Source organism: Sus scrofa, chromosome 8 (genome assembly GCF_054392235.1).
Source record: "Sus scrofa isolate SSC_HxYL_T2T_F1_AM1 chromosome 8, Sscrofa_HxYL_maternal_Yorkshire_Landrace_v2.0, whole genome shotgun sequence".
Lineage (NCBI taxonomy): Eukaryota > Metazoa > Chordata > Mammalia > Artiodactyla > Suidae > Sus > Sus scrofa.
This window is the reverse complement of record NC_139390.1, coordinates 2,832,068-2,857,576: the sequence shown is the minus strand read 5'-3', so window position 1 is coordinate 2,857,576 and position 25,509 is coordinate 2,832,068. Positions and strand designations below refer to the sequence as shown.

The 25,509-nt window shown below is 61.8% G+C and overlaps 1 protein-coding gene across 1 annotated transcript; it reads left to right on the top strand.

Moving 5' to 3' along the window:
• Positions 1-234: 234 nt before the first annotated feature.
• HTRA3 (HtrA serine peptidase 3) lies at positions 235-25,146 on the top strand. The gene is given in 9 exon segments (NM_001195343.1): positions 235-619; positions 12,216-12,315; positions 14,444-14,666; positions 16,258-16,452; positions 17,168-17,200; positions 18,037-18,151; positions 21,305-21,353; positions 23,094-23,189; positions 24,981-25,146. Coding segments are annotated over 9 exon segments (1,362 nt in total).
• Positions 25,147-25,509: the final 363 nt, after the last annotated feature.

Below are 25,509 nucleotides of genomic sequence, written 5' to 3'. Positions count from 1 at the left end.
GCCGCGCCTTTAAATGCGGCGGGGCCGCTGCCCCGGATCGCTGGCCTGGAGGGAGCGGGCGCCTTGCCGGTCTTCTGCGTCCCCACGCTCCGGGCATGTCCTTGCGGTCCCGGCGCCCGCCCGCCTGAGCTGCCGGCGCACGTGGCCGCGCTCGCGCCCGGTTCCCTCCCGAGGGGCGTCGGTGCGCCCCTGGCCGGTCCCCCCGCACTGCCGCCCGCCGCCCGCCCGGCCGCCATGCAGGCACGGGCGCTGCTCCTGGCTGCGCTGGCCGCGCTGGCACTGGCCCGGGAGCCCCCGGCCGCCTCGTGCCCCGCGCGCTGCGACGTGTCGCGGTGCCCAAGTCCCCGCTGCCCGGGCGGCTACGTGCCCGACCTGTGCAACTGCTGCCTGGTGTGTGCCGCCGTCGAGGGCGAGCCGTGCGGCCGGCCGGTCGACTCGCCCTGCGGGGAGAGCCTGGAGTGCGCTCGCGGCGTCTGTCGCTGCCGCTGGGCGCACGCCGTGTGCGGCACGGACGGGCACACCTACGCCAACGTGTGCGCGCTGCAGGCGGCCAGCCGCCGCGCGCTGCAGCTCTCCGGGACGCCTGTGCGCCAGCTGCAGAAGGGCGCCTGCCCATCGGGTAAGCGCTCGGGCTGGGGCGGCGACCCCGCAAAATGCAGTGCTCTCTGGGGGGGAGACAGGCTCAGAGCCAGGGCGAGCCTCGACGACGTCCGTCTTCTCTGGGCGCAAGGGATGGTTTCCTTTAGAAATCATCTCACCAGACTTCCGCTCTTCCAGGTGGGGAAACTGAGGCCCAGAGAGGTAAATTGCCGTCCCCAAGGTCGCAGAAGGGGTTCACAGTGAAACCCCGTGCCCTCCTGACCACCCCCAGGGCCTGATGTAGCCCTGCACCTCTCCAGCCTCTGGCCTCATCCAGACTTACCTGTCTTATGTCTCATTTCTGCTGGTCCTGGGTGTTGTCTGCAAAGCAGTCTTTCCTGGCCTCGAATATCCAGTCTGGATATTTAAGTGACACCAGCTGGGGGACACGAGGTGTTTTCTTTCTTTTTGCACTGCATTTAAAAATGCATGTCTCTGGGAGTTCCTGCCTCAGCGGAGTGGGAGCAGCGGCGCGTTTCTGCCTCACCAGCATGCAGGTTCAATCCCGGGCTCCGCATAGTGGGTTACCGTATCCCATGTTGCCATGGCTGCGGTGTAGGTCACAACTGCAACTTGGATCCAATCTCTGGCCTGGGAACTCCATGTGCCGCTGGGTGGCCCAAAAAGTAAAAACAAACAGACAAGAAAACGACCAAAAAACGCATGTCTCTGGAGGGCCGGTGAGGAACGGTGAGCGGGAGCATGGAGGGTCTCTGGACAGCCTAGGGCTCCGGGGACAGGCTGTTGGGGTAGGAAATGTCTCCGTCCCTTCAAACCTTAGAACAGCCTCCTGTGGAGGTGGCTTGGGGTTGCTTCTTATCACACAGCTTGACCCTGTGCATGGGAGAAAATGCTAGAAGACCCTGCTGTGCCCTGATTTGTTTGGGACACTTCTTGGAAGGCAGGCTCCAGTGTTGGTTCAACAGGTGCTCTGACCGCAGCCACCTGCACAGGGCCCAGAGTTCATGGCCACTGAGATGAGTCAGGCCCCGTGTGTGCCCTCAGCCCTCAGCAGGGGGAGACGCTAACAATGGCCAGGACAGGCTCTAGGGGCCTGGGGGTGCTGTGGGGTGCACGGCTGCCTGGAGTGCCGGGAAGCCTTTAGGGGACAGAAGCATCTAAGTTGAGTCTTCAAGGATGGGGACACGTCTTCCAGGTGGCAGGAGGGACGGGCTTTCTGGGAAAAGAGGACAGTGTGACCCACCAAGAGGAGGCCCTGCCGTGCTGCACGGCGAGCTGTGCTGGGAAGAGCAGGGAGATCAGAGCAGCTGGTGTGCGGGGGATTGGGGCGTGTGCGTGCGTGTGTGAGAGGGAGACTCCCGAGCCTGGGCAGGGTGGCAGGCCCATAAATGTCGTGCCTTAGACGCCATGCTCTGGGCCGGGTTCCCGCATCACGTCTGGGATTCAGCGGATCGGTGTTCTGTGGCCCCCAAAGCCCAGGACAGTAAACACTGCTCTGCAGAGGGGAGTCTCACCACGCCTGAGCCTGTCAGGGCTCCCGAGAATGCCTGCAGCAAAGAAAGAAGAACCCCCACAAAATGATAAAAAAAAAAAAAAAAAAAAAAAAAAAAAAACAGGGTTTCCCAAGAGAACTTCAAGAGAGCGCGTCCCTGGCAGAACCCACGTGACCTCCTCCTGGCACACCAGGGTTCCCGGGAGCCCAGTTGGGGAAGCATTGCCTGGACTTAGCCATGATTGCAGGGGCCAGCTGTGGAAGGTTTTAAGAGAAGTGAGGGTGATGTGGTCAGACGCGTGTTGAGATTGTGCCCCGGGGGCCAAGGGCTGGAGTGCAGTGCCACAGGGCGTCACGGAGATGGCCACTCTCCTTTACCGCACCCTCTGGCTTGGGGTTTGGAACCGGCCGGCCTCAGGCCGTGCCAGTGGGTCTGGGAGGCAGAGGGCTCAGGGCAGGCCTGGCGCCTGGACACTGCACCTTGGTTGTATCCCTGGCCCCCTCCCCAATGCCAACGCTCCCAAGTAGTGGGCACCACTCGACGAGGGCTGGAGGGCCCAAGGGCTGGCGGGGCAGGGGGTGGTTAGAGGTGGTCCAGGCATTTTGACAGCTTCATTCTTGATTGATGGAGTCCACGTCTGTGAATCACCTTCTCTGTGTGTCCTGCTGGCCCTGGGCTGCTTACAAGGCCGCTGCCGTGAGACAGACCCCAGCTGTGTCCTGCAGAAGCTCAGACGGGACGGTGGGGGGGGGTGCGTGGGAGACTGAGAAGAGGACAATAGCCTGGTGACCACAGACGGACAGAGGGCTCAGCCAGGGGAACGGCTGGCGCGTGAGGTCACGGCTGGGGCTGTCCCTGCTCCTCTTACTGATGCGTGGCTTTCACAAGTTCCTCGCCTCCAGTTTCCTCGTCTGTAAAGCGGGGTGACAGTGGCAGCTCTGGGGGGACTTGTTGCGAGGACAAAGAGCCAGGGCACGCAGGCATGTGCCTCTAATGAGCATCAGGAGACTGTTTCTTCTTTGGTGTATTGTTACCGTAATTACTGCTCTTCCCCCAGGCAGGGGCGGGGAGGCTCCCCCGAGGAGGCGCTTGGAGCTGTGGGAGGTGACAAGGTGACGAGGGGCCCCCGGAGGGAAGGGTTGGGGGGTGGGGAGGAGGCAGAGGGATGGGAGCCGAGCGGAGGCAGCTGGACGGGCCAAGCAGGCTCAGGCTCCTCAGGCTCCCACAAGCCCCGCTGCTGCCAGAGCTGGAGGCGCGGGGTTGGGGGGCGGGGGGTCCAGGTTCTCGCGAGCACTCTTCACACGGTGGTCCGTGATCTGTGTGCGTCACGGGGACCTCACACACCTGCCGTCTGGGGGGCTGCACGTGCAGAATCCAGCCCCTGTGGAGTTGGTGCCGGTACCAGGCTCTCCTCGCTCGTGCTCCGCAGATGTGTGCACAGAGGCAGGGCGAGGCCAGGCCGTTGGGCTGAGGTCGCTCGGCCGGGAAATGACCGAGTCGGACCTGGCCTGGATCCCACTGGCTTTGCTCATTGTGCTGTCACGGCCCCTGGCTTTCTTCTCCAGGCAGGGACAGCAGGGTCCCCGAGGTCTGGAGTCAAGGTCAGGCCTGGGTCTCCAGCTTCTATGCGCTCAGCCTCCCAGAGTGTCACTGCCGCGTCCCCCGCCCTGTGGGGGGATGCCCACACGTAGCAGTGGGTAGGATTCTACCTTCTCTGGGCATTTCGCCCCGGACAGAAGTCCTGCCAGCCCTGCCCTCCCCTGCCTTCACCTCCCCCCGGTGCTGACAACTCGGGGTCCCGTCCCCAGCCCCCAAACTCCTGGCCTGGCGCCCTCTGTCTCAGCCGGCCGTGGCCTTCAACCAACAGGACCACCCTGCAAGTTCACGTCAGAAGCCTTTGCCCTCTTTGCCTTCACGTCCCCTCCTTCCTCACCTCCCGTCGGCGGGAGAGTCCTCAGCTCGACCTTGAAACGTCCCCCGGCGGCCGTCTCTCCTGCTTGCCCCGCAGTGGCCCACACCTTGCCTCCCTCGTCCTCCCTCGGTGGCTTCTTCACACCGCAGCCAGGGCGACCTTGAGTAATGCAGGGCGGGTCCCCCTGACAGCCCCGCACCGCTCGCCCTGACCACGAGGCCTGGTGCCGTCGGGCCGTCCACCCTCCGTCGCCATCTCTTCCCTGTGGTCCAGCCACGCTGGCCTCCTTTCCACCGCAGGGCCTTGGCACATGCTGTTCCCGCTGCCAGAAAGTCCCATTCCCTCACCTTTCGGGGCCAAGTCCTCGTCCTGCCTTGGCCTGGAAGTCCCACCTCCCCGAGCTGCCCCCAGGGGGTCCCCTTCATTAGCCTCGTGAGCACACCCCGGGGGCCCCTCCAGACCCTCACGCCTCCTGCTTGACGGGTGGGCGCCTCATCTGCTTCTTCCCCAGGCTCTGAGCCTCACGGGGCGGAGGTCTGGTCTGCTCGTTCCCTGCTGAGCCTGGTCCGGTGCCCAGTGCCCAGTAGGCGCTGTGGAATGAAAGGCTCGCCCACCTGGTGGGTGACCCTCGCTACCTCCGGTGACAGGCTCACCATCCATCCCGGGAGCTCGTGTTTTGTCACATCCACACCAGGCAGAGCTGCCCCACGGCGTGGATGAGTATCTGGGGTGGGGGGGGGAGGCGGGCTGTGAAACCTCCTCCGTGCAGAGGGTCTGCCCAGAGCAGCCCGTTCACCCCCCAGTCTGGGGATTCTCACGGCCTCTCTGCCCACAACTGCAGACGCAAAGGCCTTCCAGCGCGCAAGTAATTCAGATCTCAAGCCCTGGGCAGCTCTCAACGTGGCATTTAATCACCAGCTTTGATTGTTGGCCCCAGAGCAGGTTCCAGCAGAATCTCAGGGCTGTTTATTTAAGAGCTTTGCTGGCTTTTGATTTGTGATCCTCTTAGCGGCTTCCTGGGGCCTCGCAGGTCCCAACTGCTGCGTTCAGGACTCATCAGGCCTCTGTCCCCACGCCTCCCGCTCCCCCGCCCCGACAGACAGCGGGGCTAGGCTGCAGCATCTGGCGGTTTCTGAGGACCCGTGAGCCCCCAGCGCCGAGGCTGCCGGGAGCCAGAAGCCCAGCCAAGAGGAGCTTACAGCCCCAGGCGCTGTGCAGCTGTCTTTTCCCCACCAGGGCCCGGCCTGGGAAGCACCCGCCACGCTCCCTAAGCTGGGGTCCCACAGCGCCCATCTGGTTTGTCTCCCCCAGGCCTGTCCCCTTCCCTGGTGGCCCTCAGGGGCGGGATGAGACTCCGCTCTCCCTGCCCAAGGCCCCGCTGTGACCCCCACTGCCTTCCAGACCGAGCCTGACTTCGATGCTGCCTGCAGGCTCGGTGGTCCAAGTTTGGGACAGGGCAGCAGATTCCTCCGTGACCTGTGAGGCGGATGGAGCCGCAGCCCCACCCAGCCCAACTCCAGGTCTGTCCTTGCCTCCAGGTCCACATCCAAGGGCACCCAGAGCAGACACCCAGCCACTTTGGGGATGTGAGCGTCGTGCGGGGCGAGCTGGAGCCAGGACGTGCCAGGCTCTACCCACCGGCTTCACCCACCTGGGCTGGCACATCGCCCTCGGCTGCTGGGAGTTTCCTTGGCCTCCTGGGAGGCTGGACTTTGTGCAGACTGGATGAAGGAGTGGGCAAGCGGTGTGTCCTGCCAGAGGGTCTGACGCCACCTCCTCCCGAGCCTGCTGTAAGCGGGAGAAGCCACCAGGTTTTAAGAGGGTCAAGTCGCAGGCCTTGCGCTCTGGGCTAAACACACAGCGTGGCCGGGTGTTTTTGTCATGGCCCTTTATAAGAAAAGACTCATTGAGGTGCAGGGGGCTGCCCAGGGTCAGCAGGTGGGGAGGGGCAGGTGTGCCTGAGCCCAGGTCCCCCTGACTTTCCATCTGGGGCTCTGTCTGCCGGGCATGCATCCAGCCCCCTGAGGAAGTAGCCTCCCAACTTGGTTTAGATAAGGGCGTTGAATAAACAGGTTCGAAAGAGAATAAAATCACAGATCCCTTGTCCTCAGGGTGGCAAAGATGTGGTCCGGGCGTGCGGGGGTGTATGTGCCCCAAATTGAATGCCAGGTCTGGTGCGGGGGAGCAGATAGACTACTGGGGTTGTGCAGTGCACAACTTTCCCAGCTGTATGCTCTTGTCCCTCAAGCACATAACAGGCAGAGCCAGAACTGAGACCCGCTCAGGGCTGAGTCCCGGCTCTGTCACTTGCCAGGCTGAGACCGTGCGTGTCTAAGCTCTGTGCACCTGTTTCCTCATCTGTGAAGTGGGACCAACAGAGAGAGGCACCCTTCTTGGTGGGTCCTTGGACAGTCAGTGAGATCATGACTGTGAAGTGCTGTGCACAGCCTAAGCGCTCCCCGACGTTAGTGCAAAGCTCAGCAAGGACCCCTGGCTGTTTCTCACTCAGATGGAGTTTGTGCGAGGAGGGAAAGGAGCCTGAGGCACTGCTTTTGGAGGGACTGCCGGGGGCCAAGCCCCGCCCACAGGCGGTCCACTCGCCTGGTTTAGTCCCCACATCCCAGCCAAGGAGTCCCCAGGAGTCACTGGATGCACCAGTCAGGGCAGGAGGGCTTCCTGTAGGAGGAAGGCCAAGGGGTGACCTCCTTGGCTTCTGTGGCTTGGGCAAGCCTGAGTCCTGCCCGGCCTGAGGGATCCCTTTGATAAAGCACCAGCAAGCTGGTGGCAGAGCCCTCTCCTGCACCGGGTTGGCTGCAGGCCCGATGGAATTCACAGCCAGAGGAGCCAGGCAGGCCCCAAGCTGAGGACCGGCCAAGGCTGGACTCTCCTGGGGCGGGACAGCTGGTCGCATTGGCCGAGGACCAGCATGGAGTGAGAGAAGTGCCTGGGGTGGGGGTCAAGGGACCTGGCTGTGGGCCCTGGTGGGTCCCCCGACCCCTCTGAGCCTCTTTCCTCCCGCCTGGCAGACGCTGTGGGAATGCACTGGTGTAAGTGCCCGGAGCCATGGCCGTGGAGAGGGAGGCCTGGGCTGCAGCCCGTGGCCCTGCAACCCAGGGCCCAGAGCCCGGCAGTCACAGACAGCAGCGTCACCCCCCGGGAGTCCCAGCGGCAGCTGAAGCCACTGTCCCTGGCTGGGGGCAGACAGTTCATTCGGGGACAGGCAAGTTTTCAAGAGAAAGGAAAACACAGGCAGGGAGCCATCCTGGGAATAATTCGACCCGGAAGTGGGCTCCTGGGGCTTCAAAGGCTGCCCCAGGAGTGCTGGGACCATCCGCCCACTCACAATTTGCTCCTCCCCCAGCTGCTCTCTGCTCACCGCTGAGGGTCCGAGCGCACAGGCCACAAGGACAGTCGCAAGGGACAGGTTGGGGAGGGGTCCCGAGGTGCCTCGGGCCCCGGACAGAGAGCTGGGTCCCTGAGTGTTGGCCTGGACCCGGGGGGAGAGGGAAGGGACATTCCTGGGAGAGGAACTCTCTGCAAATGAGGGGGACATTTCAGACCACACGTGCTTGGGAAACCAGAGCTGATGGGACAGCCAGGTCCCTGAGTGCCGTGCCGAGAGGTAGCCATCTGGCCTGCAGGCAGTGGTCAGAGTTATGGACAGATGGGCACAGCCTGGGACTTCGTGGGCATCTGCTGAAGGCCCCTCTGTCCCCAGCTCTTAAGTAACCACTGGCGATTGGGGGTGGGGTCTTCTGATTGCAGGAGGCAAGAGAAGAAGGGGCGGTGACCTCGGAGTTAGAGGGAAGAACTGGATCTCAGTCCTGATTCCGCCCCGTGTGTGCGGGAGCGGTGATGTGTACAGTTGGGCAGGTTGCGCACTGCATGAGTCCGAGGGAGGCAGACAGGCTGTGATCTGTGTTAACACTGGTCCTGGAGTTACGCAGTGCACAACCTGGGCAGCAGTACAAGTGACCCTGTGGGGTGTCTGGGCCAGTCACTTTCCCACTCTGGGCCTCCGTTTTCCTGTCTGTTCCATGGCATTGGTGTCTGTCTAGAGCCAGCACATAGTAGGTCCTCTTTCAGCATCAGTCGCTATCCCTTGGCCCTCCCGGAGGCGCTGCCACCCAGCAGTGTTGGCGGTGGAGGCCCGGCCCCGCTTGGCTCCCTGCTGGCTCTTCTCCCGTCCCCTTCCGCCCCGGCTGTGCCCCTTCCTCCCCCGGGAGGCGCCGCCGGACACCTGGCCTCGATTGCTTTGCTCTGTGTCAAGTTCTTCCTGACGAAACCTTCCAAGGCCTGTGGATTACAGTTTATTTTTGAAAACAAACAAAAAAATGCTAACAGCTGAATCTGGTCAAGACTGACTGTTGACTTCAGAACTTTGGCTCCAGGACAGGCTGAGGGTGGGTCCAAACCCCCACATAAACAGTCGCCTCCCAGCCGCGGGGCCCGAGGTTTTCATGTGGAAAGAGGCAGTGGGAACCTTCTCTTCCCACTGATTCATGGGGTGATTCATCCGAGTGGGGAGGAGGCGCAGGAAACAGGCCCCATCCCTCCTGCCCCCACCCCCACCTCGGCGGCTTAAAGGGACAAGGCCCGGTGGGGCCTGTGTCCCCCGCTGGCTGACCCAGGAGCACTGCTGGTGAGCCCCAGGCCCTGGGGTCAGGAGGGCTCAGGCAGTGAAGTCCACGGGACCTGAGGCCAGGGTCAGGCCTGTCTCCACCCTGAACCATGCGTGCCTCCAGCCCATTCCCTGGGACACAGAATGGGCCACAGATGCTGCTCGTGGGAGGCTACTAGGTGAACAGTCTGGACCATGTTCTTGGTGGTGGCATTTGCAGGCCTACTGTGTGCTGGGTGGGCTGGCATTTGCAGGCCTACTGCATGCCGGGTGGGAGCCTCCCTCCCCGTCGGGGGCTGCCTTGGGGCTTGCCTGTGCTGGCTCTTACTGAGCTGTCTGGGGAACCAAACGTGCCCGTGCCCCCAAGGAGCTGGTGCCAGGGTGGGAGGTGAGCCCCACCCAGCTTCTCCTCGGAGCTCCTGCAGCCCTGCAGCCCCCAGGGCCTCCTGCCCGCGGGGGTGGTGGGAAACACAGCCGGCCTTTGGCTGGTTCCCGCCCTGGCCCAGCTCTCAGCCCCCGCAGGCTCCACTCTCCTTGCTCTGTTTCGTCTCCGTCTCACTTGCCTGTGGAAGAACATTTGGAAATTTCGTGGAACGGAACCACACATAACTCTCCCTCTGCCCCAGTTATCCATCAGGGAATATTTTGATGTGTTTCCTGCCAGCCTTTGACCTATGAATGTTTTACCCAGGTTTTGTTTTTATTTATTTATTTAGGTCACACCCACGGCATGTGGAAGTTTCCGGGCCAGGGATTGAACCCACACCACAGCAGTGACCATGTCACGTCCATAGCCCACTGAGCCACCAGGGAACTCGAGTTTTTGTTTTTAAATCCTCACATGTGAAATTGATGGCAGCCTATTTTAAGTGAGCTCTGGGGAGACCACACTGGAAAGAAAAGCATTTGGAGAGAGGCCACTGTGCCGTCCAGATCTCCTGGCGGCCGGGTCCGCTTGTCGGCAGCTTGGGCAGCTCAGGGGTGCGCTTAGCCTGCAGGACTGGGCCGGGTCAGCGTGGGGGTGGACAGATGCACCCAGGGCGCTGCAGCCTCTGAGCTCCAGGAGGGTCACGTGGTTCCGCAGCCTCTTCTGACCCCACTCCCCCGCCTGGTTCACACGGGCCCAGCTTGGCGTCGGCCAAGCGCGCCTGCAGCTGCCCTCGTGTTGTGTGTCTTTGCATCTCTGTTCAGGGCGCTCTTCCAGGCCTGGCTCAGGGCACCCCTGGACTCTCCCACCTCACCCTGGGCCGCCCTCTGTCCCCCTGGGTCACACAGTGCCGTGTCTGGCTAGTCACTGGCCTGTCCCCCTGCAGGGGGTGCACACATAGAGGGGACTCAGCGTACACAGATTTGGCGGTCCCTCCAAGAGCCAGTGCACTGGGGGAGGCGTGATGCTGGGAGCGCTAAGGAGGGCTGGGAGGAGCCTGCCGGGGGGGCTGCCTGGAGGAGGTAGCATTTGATCTGCACCAGCCAGGCCGGAGCGTCATGGTGGGGAGGACTGGGGAGTGGTCTCTGCGGGTGAGGACAGAGTGGCGGGTGATGGAGCAGAGACTGGGGGTGACACCTGGCCTGTATTTACCCTGCCAGCTCTTCTTCCCGCCTGGGGTCCTCTGGGGCCCTTGGTGACGTGGGGACCCCCTGGCAGAGGAGCCTTTTCTCAGAGATCGGGACCTGGAAGGGGCATCAGAGGCTGGCTTCCTTCCCTTTGCCTTGAAGGTGGAGCGTGAATGCAGCTTCCCAGGGCCCTTGAGGTGGGGCAGGCAGAGCTTGGCTTGACCCCCACAAGCTAGCTAACGGGTAATTTCTCCTCCAGAGTTTTGGGGGTGGTTAGCGAGCCCTGTGGAAAGAAGCATGCAGCCACCTGCGTGTGCTGGGAGCAGCAGAGCCCTGCCCGCGACCGTGACCTCTGAACCTCCGACGCCACCCCTCCTCCAGGAGGAGGGCTGCCGGCACGGTGCTCCCTGGCAGCCCACGGTCTGATCACCGAGGAGCCTCGAGGCGGCCGGCAGTGGGCCACCTTTCCCAGCCAGGCTCTGGCCACCCCGGACAGACAGCCTTTGATTCAGGCTGGCCGCTGGGGCTGGGCCCTCTGTGGCTGGTCCCCACGGGCTGGTTGAGAGGCAGACATCACAGGATCAGTGGCATGGGCCCCCCTCACGGCTCCTGACCGCAGAGCCTGAGGCAAGCTCTGCTCTGGGCCCTGAGTCCCATCTCAGGCTTAATTCATGGTCAGGGCCTTAGGGGACCCGGGGCGGGGGGCTAAGGACGGAAGCCCTGCCGCCCCTGCCCAGAGCCTGGCTCTCCTCACGCCAAACCTCCGCTGCCCTGGCCTTTGGAATGGAGCCGATGACCCCTGACCTGGCTGCCACCCTGGAGAGCTGCGGAGACCAGTCAGGACGTGGACGGGGCCTGCATTTGTCTGCAGATGGCGTGGGGCATGGACAGGGGGCCTGAGCCCTGCTCCCGAGCTGCACCCCCACACTCCTTCCTGTCCCTTTGGACAATCTGGAAACCCAGAATTTCACTAGATCCTAACGCTCGGTCACTTCCTAGAGACCATTAAGAGAAACATCAGCTGCAAAGCTGGACTTTACAGACCGAGCCCTCTGCCCACCACAGAGTGAAACGGGGTGGGTAGGGGGCTCCCTTCTCCTCCCCTGGGCAGGGGGCCGCACGGTTTGCAAGTCACAGGCAGTTCTCGAAGCTCCCTGGGGAGCGGCGACGGAGAGGCAGCTTCAGTCTCACAGTGCAGGTGCGGAGTCGAGGCCCAGAGCCGGTAAAGTGGCTCGTCTCAAGCCACACAGCAGGGCCTTGGCAGTTGTCAGTGCTTTCTGGCCCCGGAGCCACTTACAAGCAGTGCGGGCAGCACGGGTTCCAGATAGCGCCAGTCTCTGGGGGGACCTGGGAGACCCGGGCACCCTGCCCAGCATGGAGACCAAAGGGGTGTGGGTCTTGTGCCACCCACCGGCCTCAGGCCTGTGGTCCTGGCAGCCGGCAGCCCTGCTGCTGATGGAGCAGAAATCTGAGCCGGCGAAGGTTCCAGGGAAGTTCGTGAACCGCCTGGCAAGCCGGGCGGGGGCCTGGCCAAGTTAGACACAGATGGGGGCCCTGGCGGCTCAGACATGGGCAGCCCAGCGTGGTCCAGGAGGGGGCCACATACCATGGCCAGGCGGGGGCGACTCAGACGGGACCACCCAGGGCCTCTTGTGCTAGAACCTTTTCTGGCCACAGCACTAGCCCCAGGCCTGGAGGGACAGGCCAGAGCTGGCAAGGGGAAGCACAGGCTCCTTTTGCTGGGGCCTCGCGGTATATGAGAGAAGGGGCAAGGGCCCAGGGGCTGGCCCAGATCCAGCCTCAACTCCCCTGCTGTGTGGCCCGGGGCAAGTGTTCCTACCTCTCTGAGCCTCCTGGCTGGCCCGGTGATGTGAGGTGAGGAAGCTCAGCATGAACCATCCTGGGGGCAAAGGCAAAGGTCTGGCTGTCGCTGCACTGCTGAGGGTGGGGCGTCCCTGAAGGGCCCTGAATGCCGGGCGGGGGTCTGGCGGCGTCCGGGCCTCACGGGCGCACCTGGTTCTTGCTGCCAGCGCAGGTCTCCACCAGCTGACCAGCCCGCGGTACAAGTTCAACTTCATTGCTGACGTGGTGGAGAAGATCGCGCCGGCCGTGGTCCACATAGAACTCTTCCTGAGGTGTGTGACGGCCCCCCCCCCCCGAGCTTGTCCCCTCTCTGCTGGACTCTGGCACTGGGGGTTGGGGGTGGGGCAGCGGAAACCGGAGTGGGCTGGGGTCCAGCGGGCCTGGCTTAGACGGCCAGGCCGCTCCCGCCCTTGGGGGGAACGTCCCCTCCCTGAGGCTGACCTCCTCGCCTAGGGAGTCGCGACTGCGCCACGGAGCGCGCAGGTGGGTGGTGGTGGTGGCTGCGGGTCACAGGGACCGTCTGAGCTGGCACTGCCGCCCAGCAGATGGATGGCTCCTGTGGCATCTGGGTCTCTCCCCAAATCGACGTAGCCCCTCCAAAGACAAAGACATGAACAGCGTGACTTTCCCAAAGTTAAAGTGTTTCTTTGCGGTCTTTCTTAACCTTTGGGCCCCTGTGTGGACAGGGTGGGCAGTAGCCCAGGTGAGGCCCTCAGGGCCAGAACCCTATTTGGTCTTATTAGGAGCAGGGGGAGCCAGGCCACCCAAGGGGACAGTCTCCAAGGCCTTCGCCGGGACCCTGGGCCTTGCTTGGCATCAGAGCTCTTTCCCCGAGCGGGGCAGCCTGGCCAGCGCCATCCTGTCCACTCCGAGGCCCGGGGAACTGCGCCAGGCTCAGAGCCCAGGGCCTTGGACCTCAGAGCTAACCCCCCACTGCCCTTTCCGAGGGCCCCAGACCCCGAGACGTGTCATTAAGGAAATTACCACTGGACGTCTGAATGGCGTGTCCCGAGCTTTGCAGGTGGTTTAGAGGAGGCAGCGTCTGTCCAGAAGGCCCCAGGCACAGACCCCAAACCTGCTAATTGCTGACCGCAGCCTAGCGAAGGCCAGCTCCGAGGCCATCTCCACACCAGCCTCCGAGGCTGATGTGCAGATGGGGGGGTGGGGATAAGGCCTTGGGGCGAGATGACACCCCAGCACGGGTGCCTTCGGCTGTGACCCCGGAGCCAGTGAGGAGCCCGGAGCCTGGGGGGCAGGGCCTGTACATGGCAGACCCCGAGGGCTCAGGTGCAGCCGCCACCCAGGGGCCCCCACAGAACTGGGTGGGGGCAGAAGCTGGTCACAGACGTGAGTGGACAGGTGCTGCCAGGTTCAAATCCCCACTCAGCCCTTTGGCTGGTGGTTCATATCGCCGTCTCCCCACCTATAAACTGGAGGCCTGCCTACCTTGTAGGGCAGCTGTGAGCAGCAAAGGACTCGGGTCCTGGCTCAGAGGGAGCTCTTGGTGGTATTAGTTGTCCCTGGTCCTGCTGGCGGGGGCGTCCAGGCCTTACACTGGGGGCCCAGAGCTGACCCAGCCCAGAGACGGTCTCGAGCTGTGTCTGGCGTCCCACCTGTCCTCTCCTGGGCGCCGAGGTTCCTCCTCAAGGGCCTCGGCACAGTGTTGTCTGTCCCAGCAGGGAAATGACTCCAGCCCCACTCGGGCTGCATGGCCCACTCCCCGCCAGCTTACCACGGCAGACACTGAGGCCAAGGTCCCCGTGCCCCTGAGCCTGCCCTGGCTTGTCGGCACCTGGCTTGGAATTCACAGAGCAGAGTCCTGCCAGCATCGGGGGCTTCCACGCTGACAGCAGAGGGCATGCGCCGGGCGGGGGCGGGGAGCGTGTCCCCTTTACACCCTTCCCCGCACAGAGGTTGGGACGCTGACCTTGCCGAGACCTGCTCTGCACACCCCTGCATCTGCCCTGTGATGGGAGCAGCCTGCAGGCACCCCGCTCAGTGGAGCAGGTGTTGTCGGCCCCTTTCCTGGATGGGGAGACTGAGGCTCTGAGGGGCAAGCCACCTGCCCACCCGCAGATGTAGACGGGGCTGGACTTGGGGCTCGAATCCTGGCCTGTCCGGCTCCTGCTGTGTTGTCGCGCGTCTGACCTCCATGAGCCTCCTGTCTCATCCTCGAAAGTTGGGAGTCACAGACGTGGTCCCCTCTTGGTGGCTGTGAAACGGGTCTAGACTTAATGACCTGCCGGGGCACAGCCAGGAGGTGGCAGAGCCAGGAATCGCCCCAGGCCTGGGGGATGCCCAGCCCAGGCCCTGGGGCTGCTCTTCCCCCCACCCCACCCCTGCCCGCGGCGGCTGCCCCCTGCCCCCATCCCGACCGCCACCCCACCTGCCTCCCCGCAGACACCCTCTGTTTGGCCGCAACGTGCCCCTGTCCAGCGGCTCGGGCTTCGTCATGTCGGAGTCTGGCTTGATCGTCACCAACGCCCACGTGGTGTCCAGCACCAACGCTGTCACAGGCCGGCAGCAGCTCAAGGTGCAGCTGCAGAACGGGGACACCTACGAGGCCACCATCAAAGACATCGACAAGAAGTCAGACATCGCCACCATCAGGATCCGCCCCAAGGTGAGTGGCCGCAGGGGCGGGGGGAGCGCCTGCCCGGCCCGGAGCCCGGAGCCTGGAGCCTGGAGCCTGGAGGGACGGAGGCCACGGGGCCAGCAGTGCATCCCCAGTCAGACCGGAGCCCACATCGCTCCCACACGGAGGGGCTCCAGTGCCCAGGACACACCCACTGCCCTCCCAGGCGCAGTCCTGGGGGTGCAGCTGTTTCCTTGGGGTGACGAGCCCAGTGGGGAGCGCTTGGGTCCACACCCCCACCTGTCACTGCGCCTCCACATCGGCCCCCACCTGAGCCGGCGGACCTGTCCTGGGCCCCCGTCCTGTGCTGTCACCTCCACTGGGGGGTGCCCAGGCCCGCACACCCCCGAGTTCTCACCCCCGCCCCCGCGGGAGGGGTGCCAGGCAGGGTGCTGCCCTTTCAGAGGGGAAACTGAGGCTGGGGGAGGCAGGCCACGGCCAGGGTCTCGCTGACCGGGTCGGGGTGGCCGGCTCGGCTGAGTCCTGGCCTCCCTCCAGTGTGTTTCTTGTCAGCCGTGTTGTGGTCACGATGCGGTGGGGCTGCCGCGGGCTCACCTATGGTGACCTGAGGCCTGCCCACCCCGTGAGGCCGTGGTCCAGCTGGGCCGCATGTGAACCTGGCTTCTGCTCTTTCTAATAAAAGTTGCCAGCGTTTGAGAGGAGCCGTCTTTTGCAAGGGTTCTTGCCCCATCGGAGAGAAAAAGTTTAGTGGCTTCAGGTAATTATCTTGACGGGGACCCTGCCCACTTTCAAGCCCTTTCACAGTGGCTTTTGAGTCTGGGGACACAGTCTCTATTTTATTTTTTTTTTAATTTTGTTTTACTTTATTTTTTAAGGCCACACCCATGGCATATGGAAGTTCCCGGTCTAAGGGTCACATCAGAGCTGTAGCCTTTGGCCTGCACCACAACCACAGCAATGCGGGATCCAAGGCACCTCTCTGACACATCACAGCTCACGGCAACACCGGATCCTCAACCCACTGAGTGAGGCCCGGGATCGAACCTGCGTCTCATGGATGCTAGTCAGTTCTTAACTCACTGAGTCACAAGGGGAACTCCTACCTTTACTTCTTTAATGATAGCTGCTGTGAAAAACAGAAAGGAGAAGTTCTTTTGACGTGGTGACGCAGTGCGAAGGAGAAACTCCTGCGTGGAGGGGAGGGAGCCGGGGTCCGAGGGAGCGGCAGTCCCGAGGCTCCGAGCCACAGGGTCCTGCCCACCCTCCCCCCTGCTCCGTGAGCTGGGCACGGCCGCTCCCTGCTTCTCTTTCTTTTCCTTGCGTGGTGAGAAGCTTTCCTGCCCTCCGCCGCCAGCAGGTGGATTTTGTATCAGCTCCCCTGGGACTTGGCTTCCCGTAGATCCTTTGTCCCTGACACGCCTTTGGTGGGGCATCCCCGGCACTTTTTCTTTACCTATTTGTGGTCTTTTTAGGGCCACCCCCGTGGGGTAAGGAGGTTCCCAGGCCAGGGGTCGAATCAGCCCACCTGCTCCGGGAGCCCCCGTGCCGGGGGCTGGCCGTGACCTGGCTCTGGTCCCACCAAAGGCCCACAGCGCAGCTCCTCCCGTGTCCTCCCCAGAAAAAGCTCCCCGCGCTGCTGCTGGGCCACTCGGCTGACCTGCGGCCCGGCGAGTTCGTGGTGGCCATCGGCAGCCCCTTCGCCCTGCAAAACACCGTGACCACGGGGATCGTGAGCACGGCCCAGCGGGACGGCCGCGAGCTGGGCCTCCGGGACTCGGACATGGACTATATCCAGACAGATGCCATCATCAACGTGAGTCCCCGTGCGGCCCCCGGCCCCGGCCCCCATCTCGACACGCCCCCTGGCGGGACAGTCCTTCTCCTGCCTCCCTGTGACGTCTCCCCAGGGGTGCCAGCGCTGGGGGGTCGAGGCTGCTCTTCTGACCCAGGACAGCCCTTCGGAGACGTGGAGGCTCAGCCAAGGCCACTGAAAGTCTGCCCTACGTACCCCGTGGCCCACATTTATTATTACTCTTACTAGTATTGTTATTCTCGTCACTATTGTTATACTGGATGGCAGCTTTGGCTTTCATAAAGCACTTTGCCCGGGCGCCCGGCGTCCGCCTCTCTGGCTCTGCCATGGTTGCAGCCTTTCTCCTGGAAGCGTTAGTCTCTGAGCCTCCTCAAGGCTGGTAGGATGGGAAATCACGCCCCGTCCGGCTTCCATCCGGCGTGAGTGGTGGGGACCCGATGCGAGGCTGGAGGGAGCCTGTGAGCTTTGTCTGGAAAGCACTGGCCAGGTCAGACCTTGCTCAGTCATCAGGTGGCCGTGCCCTTGGCCTCTGTGGGCCTCAGCTTTCTCATCTGTGAAGTGGGGGCTGGCCATGAAGCCTTTCAGCGCCATTGCGAGATGGAATTCAATTCATGTTTCTGTGCTGGTTTGAATGGTAGTTGGAAGAAAAAGCTTTGGAAAGCTTTAGGGTGGGGGACGCTCAGGGCACAGCTAATGCTGTTTCCTCTCCCTGCAGTACGGGAACTCCGGGGGACCGCTGGTGAACCTGGTAAGTGTCCCCTAGAACAGGGCCTCTAGTTTTCTGGGGCTCTGCTGACAAAGGGGAGGCAGAGCCTCCAAGCAGGGATGGGACCGGATGTGGCCTGGTACCTTCACGCCCAGCAGCTGGAGGCCCGGGAGGATAGGCCGGTGGTCAGGAGGCTCTGCGGGCGGTGGGGTGGGCCATCAGCCCCCCAGAGTCTCCCCCTTGCAACCTCTCCTCGGCTGGTCCCCCTCCCTCGAGGCTCCCTCCCAGGAAGCAGGTGGGGACAGCACTGGGGGACCAGGCAGACCAAGTGTGCCTCTGTCAAGGTCCCCAGAGGGGCCCCTGCTCTCAGGCAGCCCCCGGCCTGGGTGTCCTGTGCGGATGTCCCCCCGAGATGACCGGAGAGCCGGCGCAGGGGTGCGTGCGGGCTGTGGGAGGAGCTACGTCCAGGAGTGTGGCTCTCAGGTGGGGGGCAGGGCAGATTAGGGCGGGAGCCCAGCTCTAAAGGGACAGAGACAGTGGGGATGCTGGGACCTGCCCTGGCCCCACTTGTCCCCACCCTGCTTCTAGAAGGAGGGGGTGGGGGTCCCCCAGGCCCCCTCACGTCCGTCTTGGCTCTGGCCCCTCAGAATGCTGCCCAGGAATGCCCTCGATCCGTAGGTGCTGCTTCTCAGGGGCAGGCTGCAAGCTTCCCCGGTAGACACTCTCCGGAAATGGGGGGGGCAGGAGAGGTGGGGGTCCCCGACCCAGAGGTGATCCCCAGAGCACCGTTTCGGAGCTTCTCAAGGAGGGCGCTGATGACCGGGCCACCTCTGCGGCCGAGGGCTGCCCCGTGACCACCTGCTCTGATCTCCCGCCAGGACGGCGAGGTCATTGGCATCAACACGCTCAAGGTGGCGGCCGGCATCTCCTTTGCCATCCCCTCGGACCGCATCGCGCGCTTCCTCACCGAGTTCCAGGACAAGCAGGGCAAAGGTAGGAGCCCCCGTGCAGGCAGGAGCCGGGGGACCCGCGGTGCTGTGTGCGGTGCTCCCTCTCCGCCTGGCCGCCTTCCCCAGACCTCCCCCCGATACCTCAGATCATCGTGGCACTTCGTGGCCAAGTTGCCCCCCCGCCCCGTCCCTCCAGACCGCCCCCTCTGGCTGGGGACCGCCGGGCTCACCTCCCACTCCCAGGGGTTTCGGGCCTGGGCTCCACTTGGCTGGGCGGCTCTGGAGCTGCCAGAACCCAGTCCCTCCTTCCCTCCCTCCATCCCCGCCTCCCCATCTTCCTCCCCCCACCCGGCCACGTCGCTCCGTGTACACTCCACCCATCCATCTACCCACCTGTCCGTGCGTCTGTCCGCCTTCCTTCTCCCTTCCGTTCATCCGTCCATCCAGCCACCCCTCCTTCCTTCCGCCACCCCACGCCTGCCCAGCCCCAAGGCCCCCTCTTGCAGCCCTCTGCCCGTGCGCACTGCCAGGCAGGTCGCCTCTCCTTCAGGGCGCGGAGCCCAGGCCCTGATCCTCTCGTCCTCTCTCCTCCCCCGTCCAGACGCCGTGTCCGGCCTCCCCGCCCACTTCCAGGGGCCCGTAGGCATCCGTCTAGCACAGGCCTTGACAGAGCCGGGGTGACCCTCCCGTGGGGGCAGGCCAGTCACTTTCCTAAAGTCAGTGGTCACAGCTGCTTTGGAGGGAGCCTTTCCCGGTGGCCTCCACCTTCCCACCTTTGTCCCCAGCCCGGGTGATGTCCCTTCTTGCTGTTTTTTTCCCATGCTCACCTCCTGGCCAGCGCCCAGACCTGGCTCAGCCCCACTACTCACACCGGGGAGTTGCCCCCCATCTCATCCAGCCCCCAGGCCGGCGGTCCTTGAGGCAGGGGGCTTCGTCAGGCTGGCCACACCCTGACCAGTATCGCCAAGACCAGTGCTTAAAGGACCACAGTTGAGGCTCCTTGTTCCTCAGTGTCCCTTGTGTGAAGACAGTCTGGAGCCAGGCACAGCCAGTCTTCCTGAAGGAAGCGGAAGCCTTCTGTTGGCCAGGGCGCATCATCCAACCTCCTGAGCCCTTTTCTCCTTGGCTACTAGGAAGCTCAGAACCTGATCCAGGGCTGCACATTTTTCTTGTCTGTACTGCACTTGGGCTTTTCTCTAATAACCAGGCTCTTCCAGTTTAATTTCTCTCTGGCTTTGCCATCTTCCTGGAGGTCGGTGGAGCTGTGCTTGGCACAGGCTGGGCTGTGAGGTGCCTGTCCTGTAGGAAATGCGGTGATGGCGTCTTCCTCCTTGTCTCTCTTCCCCTCCTCTCAGGCGAGACCCACTGGAGCTGGATTTGCTTCTTTGTTGTTCAGGGACTATCCTCTTCAGCACTGCCCTCATCCCAGGCCCCGGGAGACACTTATCCCCTGTCCCCAGAGCTGCCACCTCTCCAGGGACATGTGGGCTAGTCAATGAGCCCGGTAAATCTTAGCTGAATGACTGAATCTATCATTTAAAATCCAGCTGAAATTGGCTGATATGCATTTTTAGGGTTTTTTTTTTTAATGAAAATACCAATTCAAACTCGATCTAAATTTTTTTAAGATAAACCATCTGTTCGTTAAACCGAGGGGACGTTAAGGCGCACTTCTTGTCTCCGTCTAGGGGCTGGGCTCAGAGGCCTCTGGGGGACTTTCAAGGTCAGAGTGACCAACGCACCCATCCTGGGGCACCTCGGCCTCAGTCCCCAGGACAGTCGGGGTCCATCCAGCCTTAGGACTAGCACGTCTGCCCTGGGGTGACTGAGCTGGAGGGCTGGACCGTCCTGGTGTCTGCCCCTCTGTGCACCTGCAGGAGGTGGCTCCTCAGCTGTCATCTCAGCCTGGGAGAAAACCCCCTTCATCTCCTACCTGTGGTCTCTGTGGCTGGCCTGCCTGCCAAGCGGGAGCTGGGAGTAGCCCTGGAAAGAAAGGCCAGCCTCATGGTCACAGGCAGCCTTGGGGAAGCTGTGTGCTTGGGTGCTGAATCCTTCCAAAAAAGCTGAGAAGCGGCAGGAGGCAGCCCTTGTAATATCTGTAGAGTCTATAGTGATGTCACCTCTCCCATTCCTGATATTGATCGCTGTGTCTTTTCTCTTTTTTCCTCATTGGTCTGGCTAAAAATTTATCAATTTTATTGATCTCAAAGAACCAACATTCGGTTTTCATTTGTTTTCTCCACTATTTCTATTTTCTATTTCCTTTATTTCTACTCTTTCTTATTTCTTTTCTTCTTCCTATAATAAGTTTTAGTTGATCTCTTTTTTTTCTAGTTTTTAAGGAGAAATCTGGAGATATTTGTTGGACATCTTTCTTCCTTTCTAATGTGGACACTTGAATACTATTAATTTCCCTCTAAGTACTGCTTTACCTACATCCCACAAAGTTTTGTATTTTCATTTCTATTTGGTTTAAGATGCTTTCTAACTTCCCTTTTAACTTATTCTTCAAAGATTGCTTATTTAGAAATGTATTATTTGTTTTCTAAGTTATTGGGAATCTTATAGATACATTTCTATTATTGATTTCTAGTTTAATTCCATTGCGGCCAGAGAGCATTCTTCAATGATATGACATTTTAAAGTGTCCTGAGACTTATTTTATGGATCAAAATATGCAAATGTTGTTTCACCGTCTAAAACACATGCCAAGTCACAGGCTGGAATAGCTAGGGGGATAAAGCTGCCACCTAAGCATATTGTGTGTATAAGGCTCCAACCAGATGGCCTGTCACATGGTTAATGTTCACTGGGCTTTATCGATTAATATTATTATTTATGGAAGAGGCAAGGATGGTGATGAACTCAGATCAGAGTAGGACAAGTTTGGGGAACCTGTGGGATGGAGGCTGGAAATGAGAGCCCCACTCTCCATTGGGGTTTGGGTGTGGGGCTCAGCAGGATAGCAGGTGTCAGAACTGATGTGGTTGGATGGTGCCTGAGGGTGAGAGTGGGCACGAAGCCACCTGATTAGAGCAGAGAGGGGACAGCAGAGGCTGGGCTGGCCCAAGCAGGGTGGCTCATGCTGCCTTCTTCCTGGTGTAGCGGGCAGGGAATCCTGCCCTGCCGGACCCCTCACTGAGGTCAGAGGCCTTCACAGTGGCTCTAACCGAGTCCCAATGTGCTCTGTTTCTAGACTGGAAAAAGCGCTTCATCGGCATACGAATGCGGACAATCACACCAAGGTGAGTGTCTGGAGGACACTGCCCCCTGCCACCCCTCCACTCGTCCCTTGCTCTGACCCTCCTCCCAGACCCCGACCCAGACATGCCTGACTCCCTGCAGCTGCTCCTGCAGACCAGACACTCGGGCTTCTGGGCCTTTGCTCTGGCCAGTCCCTCTGCCTGGAATGCCTTTCCCTCTTTGCTTGATAAATTCCTTTGCCTCCTGCAGGAAGCCTCCCAGATTAGTTTCCTGTGTCGCCCATAACAAATTACCACAAACTTGCTGGCTTAGAACACCAGAAATTCATTGTCTCTTGGTTCTGGGAGCCAGAGGTCAAAGTCAAGGTGTCGGCGGGGCTGCCCTCCACTGGATGCTCCAGGGGAGAAGCCCTTTCTGGAGCTGTCTGCCTCTGGTGGTTCCAGCCGTTTCCTGGGTTGTACTTGCGTCACTCCAGGCTCTGTCTTTCTCATCACGTGGCTTCTTCTTTCTGTGTGTCTGGTCCCGTCTCCCTCTTCTTTCTCTTCCCCAATTACCAGCCACTGGATTTAGGGCCCACCCTAGGTCAGGCTGATCTCACCTAGAGATCCTTAACCAACCACACCTGCAAAGACCCTATTTCCAAACAAGGTCACATTCCGAGGCTCTGGGTGGGCGTGAATTTGGGGTGGGGGTGGGGGCACTGGGCCGCCTTCCTGGGAGGGGCCTCCTCTTCACCTGCGGGGCTGAGCATTCCCCCCACCCCGCTGCCAGCATCTCATTGGTCCCATGGTGTCAGAATTGCCCGCCCCGACCTTGACCATGAGCACCTTGGGAACAGGGGCTGACCTGCTCCCCTGTCTGCGCCCCGCCCCCACCCCTGCCCAGGATCGGGTCTAAAGGGTAGATGCCTGGAAATACTGAGTGAGTGAAATAGAGAAGGGGGCGGGGAGGGCGGGGGGAGGGAGGAAACAGACGCGAAGGAACTGCAAGGTCAGGTCCAGGGGTCTGAGGAGAAAGAGGTCCCTGCCCTGGGAGCCGGGCAGCACGGAGGCTCTCCTGGAGGATCTCCTGACAGACTCGCCCCCACTCATTCCCTAGAACGACCACTCCTCCTGTTCAGCCGCTGTCCATCTCGGGAATAAGTCGGAAAGCAAGTTGGGATCAAGACCAATATACCGATTTATCTTTTTTTTTTTTTTTTTTTTTTTTTTTGGCCACGCCTGGAATTAAACCTTAGCCCAGCAGTGACCTTGGCCATTGCAGTAACAATGCCACGTCCTCAGCCACTAGACAACCAGGGACCTCTCCAACTTATCTTTCAATGGTGTTCTTTCTCTCTCTTCCATCCATCCATCCGTCCGTCCGTCCATCACACCACCTGTCCAGGCTGTCTCTCCACTCCATCGTTCACCCACTGTCTGTGCACATGCCTCCCGTCTGTTCATTTATCCATCCTTCACTCCTTCCATCCGTCCCTCCGTCTCATTGTCCATCCCCTGCCTTCTCGTCCTTTCTCCCCTCCTCCCGTCTGTCCGTGACCCTCCGCTCAGCACCTCTAACCGTCAAGGTTTCTCTGGAGGAGCTCATGTTGGGGCAGGGTGGGGGGGGGACACAGACAAGAACCAGTGACAACCCAGAGGGGTCAGTGCCCGCACAGGGCAGTGTGGGAGCCCAGAGGAGACTCCCGTGTGGCCTGGGTGGTGGAGAGGACAAGGCAGCTTTGCACTAAGGACTTAGTTCAGAGGCTCAGAAAGGCCTGAACCGTGGAACTGCCTTTTCAGTTTGGTGGAAGAACTAAAGGCCAGTAACCCAGACTTCCCAGCGGTCAGCAGTGGGATTTACGTGCAGGAGGTTGTTCCAAATTCACCTTCTCAGAGGTAGGCTCCACGGGGGAGCAGGGAGGCCGGGCGGGAGGGCACGGGGCTGGGTGGGGCTTCACCGACCTTGCATGACCTTGAGCTTCCTGGCAACATGACCCCACGTGGAAGGGCCGGTGGGATTCTGGCCGGTCCCCTAAGCTAGGGGCAGGCTGGGGAGAGGGTGGCCGTGCCCCTCCGTGGCCCAGAATGTCCTTTTCTCTGTGTCTGGGGAGACTGGGTAGCAAAGGACCCCCTGAGCAGAGAGTCCTGCTCTCACCAGCCTAGTGGGCTGGCCTGGGTCTTTCTGGGCCAGTTTGCTCATCTGCAAAATAGGCATGATTCAGCCTACGCTGCCCACCCGCGAGGCGCTGTCACCCAAGTAAGATAGAGCCTTACTGTCTCGGAAGCCACCCAGTACTAGAGAACGGTTGAATGTTGCCACACGGTGAGTGAGGAGTTTCCGTTGTGGCTCAGCGGTAATGAACCTGACTCGTATCCATGAGGATGTAGATTCAATTCCTGGCCTCCCTTAATTGGCTTGGCTCCCACGTGGCTGTGGCTGTGGTGTAGGCCGGCAGCTGCAGCTCCAATTCCACCCCTGGCCTGGGAACTTCCACATGCCATGGGCGCCGCCCTAAAAAGAGGGGGAGAAAAGCAGGGTGAGTGAAGAGGGACAGCAGGCCATGCGGTGGGAGGTGGCACGCTGGCGCGGCTGAGCCAGTCCCCTAGCTGGCTCTGAACAAGCCCTGCGCCGCCTTTACCCCGGGCTCCCTCCTGCAGCGCGTGGGCTGCATCAGCTCCTCCTCCCTGGAGTCTGGGGCTGCGGGGGCCGGGCGTGGATGGAGAGGAGCGGGGCAGGCAGGCCTCCAGCCGCCTTCGACCCCGCAGGACCCCTCCCTCTGTCGGGGGTGCTGGGCTGCTCGGAGGCTGCGTGGGAGGCTGCGGGCCCGTGTCCTTCTGCCCTGAGCACAGCGCGTGTGCTCAGCCCGCAGCCGGCCTGCAGTGGGAATTGCTGAAGTACAGATCCATGAAGCCAAAGGATGAGCACCCACTCCAGCTCTCTCTTTCTGGTTACTACGCCCCACAGCGGCAGCCTCGGAGAGCGGCCGCACGCAGGGCCCCCCAGGAGCCAGAGCAGGACGCTGGGTGGTGACGGTGGCTGCTACTGACCGAAGCTGCCTTGTGAGCAGGGCGTTGCACACACTGCATCCCGGGAGCCGCGGGTCGCTGCTCTCACCCCCATTTCACAGATGGGAAGGCTGAGGCTTGGGGGTCACCCCCCTGAGGTCACACAGCCTGCACGTGTGCACCTGGGCACGGTCGCCCATGCATCTGACCAAGGTGCCACCTGCCTGCCTTCTGGGTTGAGGGGAGGGTCACGACGAGTCCGGTGCAGAGGGAGGCCCACCCACCCAGCTCACTCTGCCGCTGATGTGAAAGCCTTAGGATGTGCGGTAGCCTGGCCATCGACCCCCTGGACCTCGATATAATCTGCAGGGTGTGTTCCCACGTAGGACTGTGGATGTGGAGCCCGAGGCTCAGAGGGGCAGCGTACCTGGCCCGAGGCGGCCCCATGGCGGGAGCCTGCAGCCAGAACTTGACCCCAGCCCTTCTGGGGAGTAGAAATAGACGGACAAAGCGCTAGCCCGTTAAAGGACAGTGGCTTCCGTCTGGGGCGAGAGCCTGGCCGTCACGGCCCTGTTCTGACCCGGTGAAAAGACTTTCCTTAACCCGCTGCTGCTCAGACCCCCGTGGCGGGGCTCGGCCTCACAGGGACGTGCCCTGACCATGCATGTCTCCTGTTGGCAGAGGGGGCATCCAGGATGGCGACATCGTCGTCAAGGTCAACGGACGCCCTCTGGCCGACTCGAGCGAGCTGCAGGAGGCCGTGCTGACCGAGTCCCCGCTGCTGCTGGAGGTGCGGCGGGGCAACGACGACCTGCTCTTCAGCATCGCGCCCGAGGTGGTCCCGTGACGGCGGGGCCGCCTCCCTCCAGCCGACCGGCGCCTGCGGCCCAGGACAGGGGCCAGCAGAGTGGTTCTGTCCAGAGCCACCGCCTCCCTCGGGGTCAGGACAAAGGACCGTAGTCGGTCCTCAGCGGAGCCAGCGGCCTCGCCCCGGCCGTCCAGGGTTAGAGCCACAGGCTGGGCTTGGCCAGGCGTCCACATCCCAACTGGCGGGGAGCACTGGACCCCCCCGCAGCACAGGGACAGCCGATGTCCCCCCAGCAGATGCTCCCGAGGGCCCTTCCAGGCTCCCGGGTCTAGAAAACTGTTTCCCAGAAAGTCCCTCTCCTCTCCCGCTTCCTGCCTCTGCACCTGTTGATTCGATCCCTCT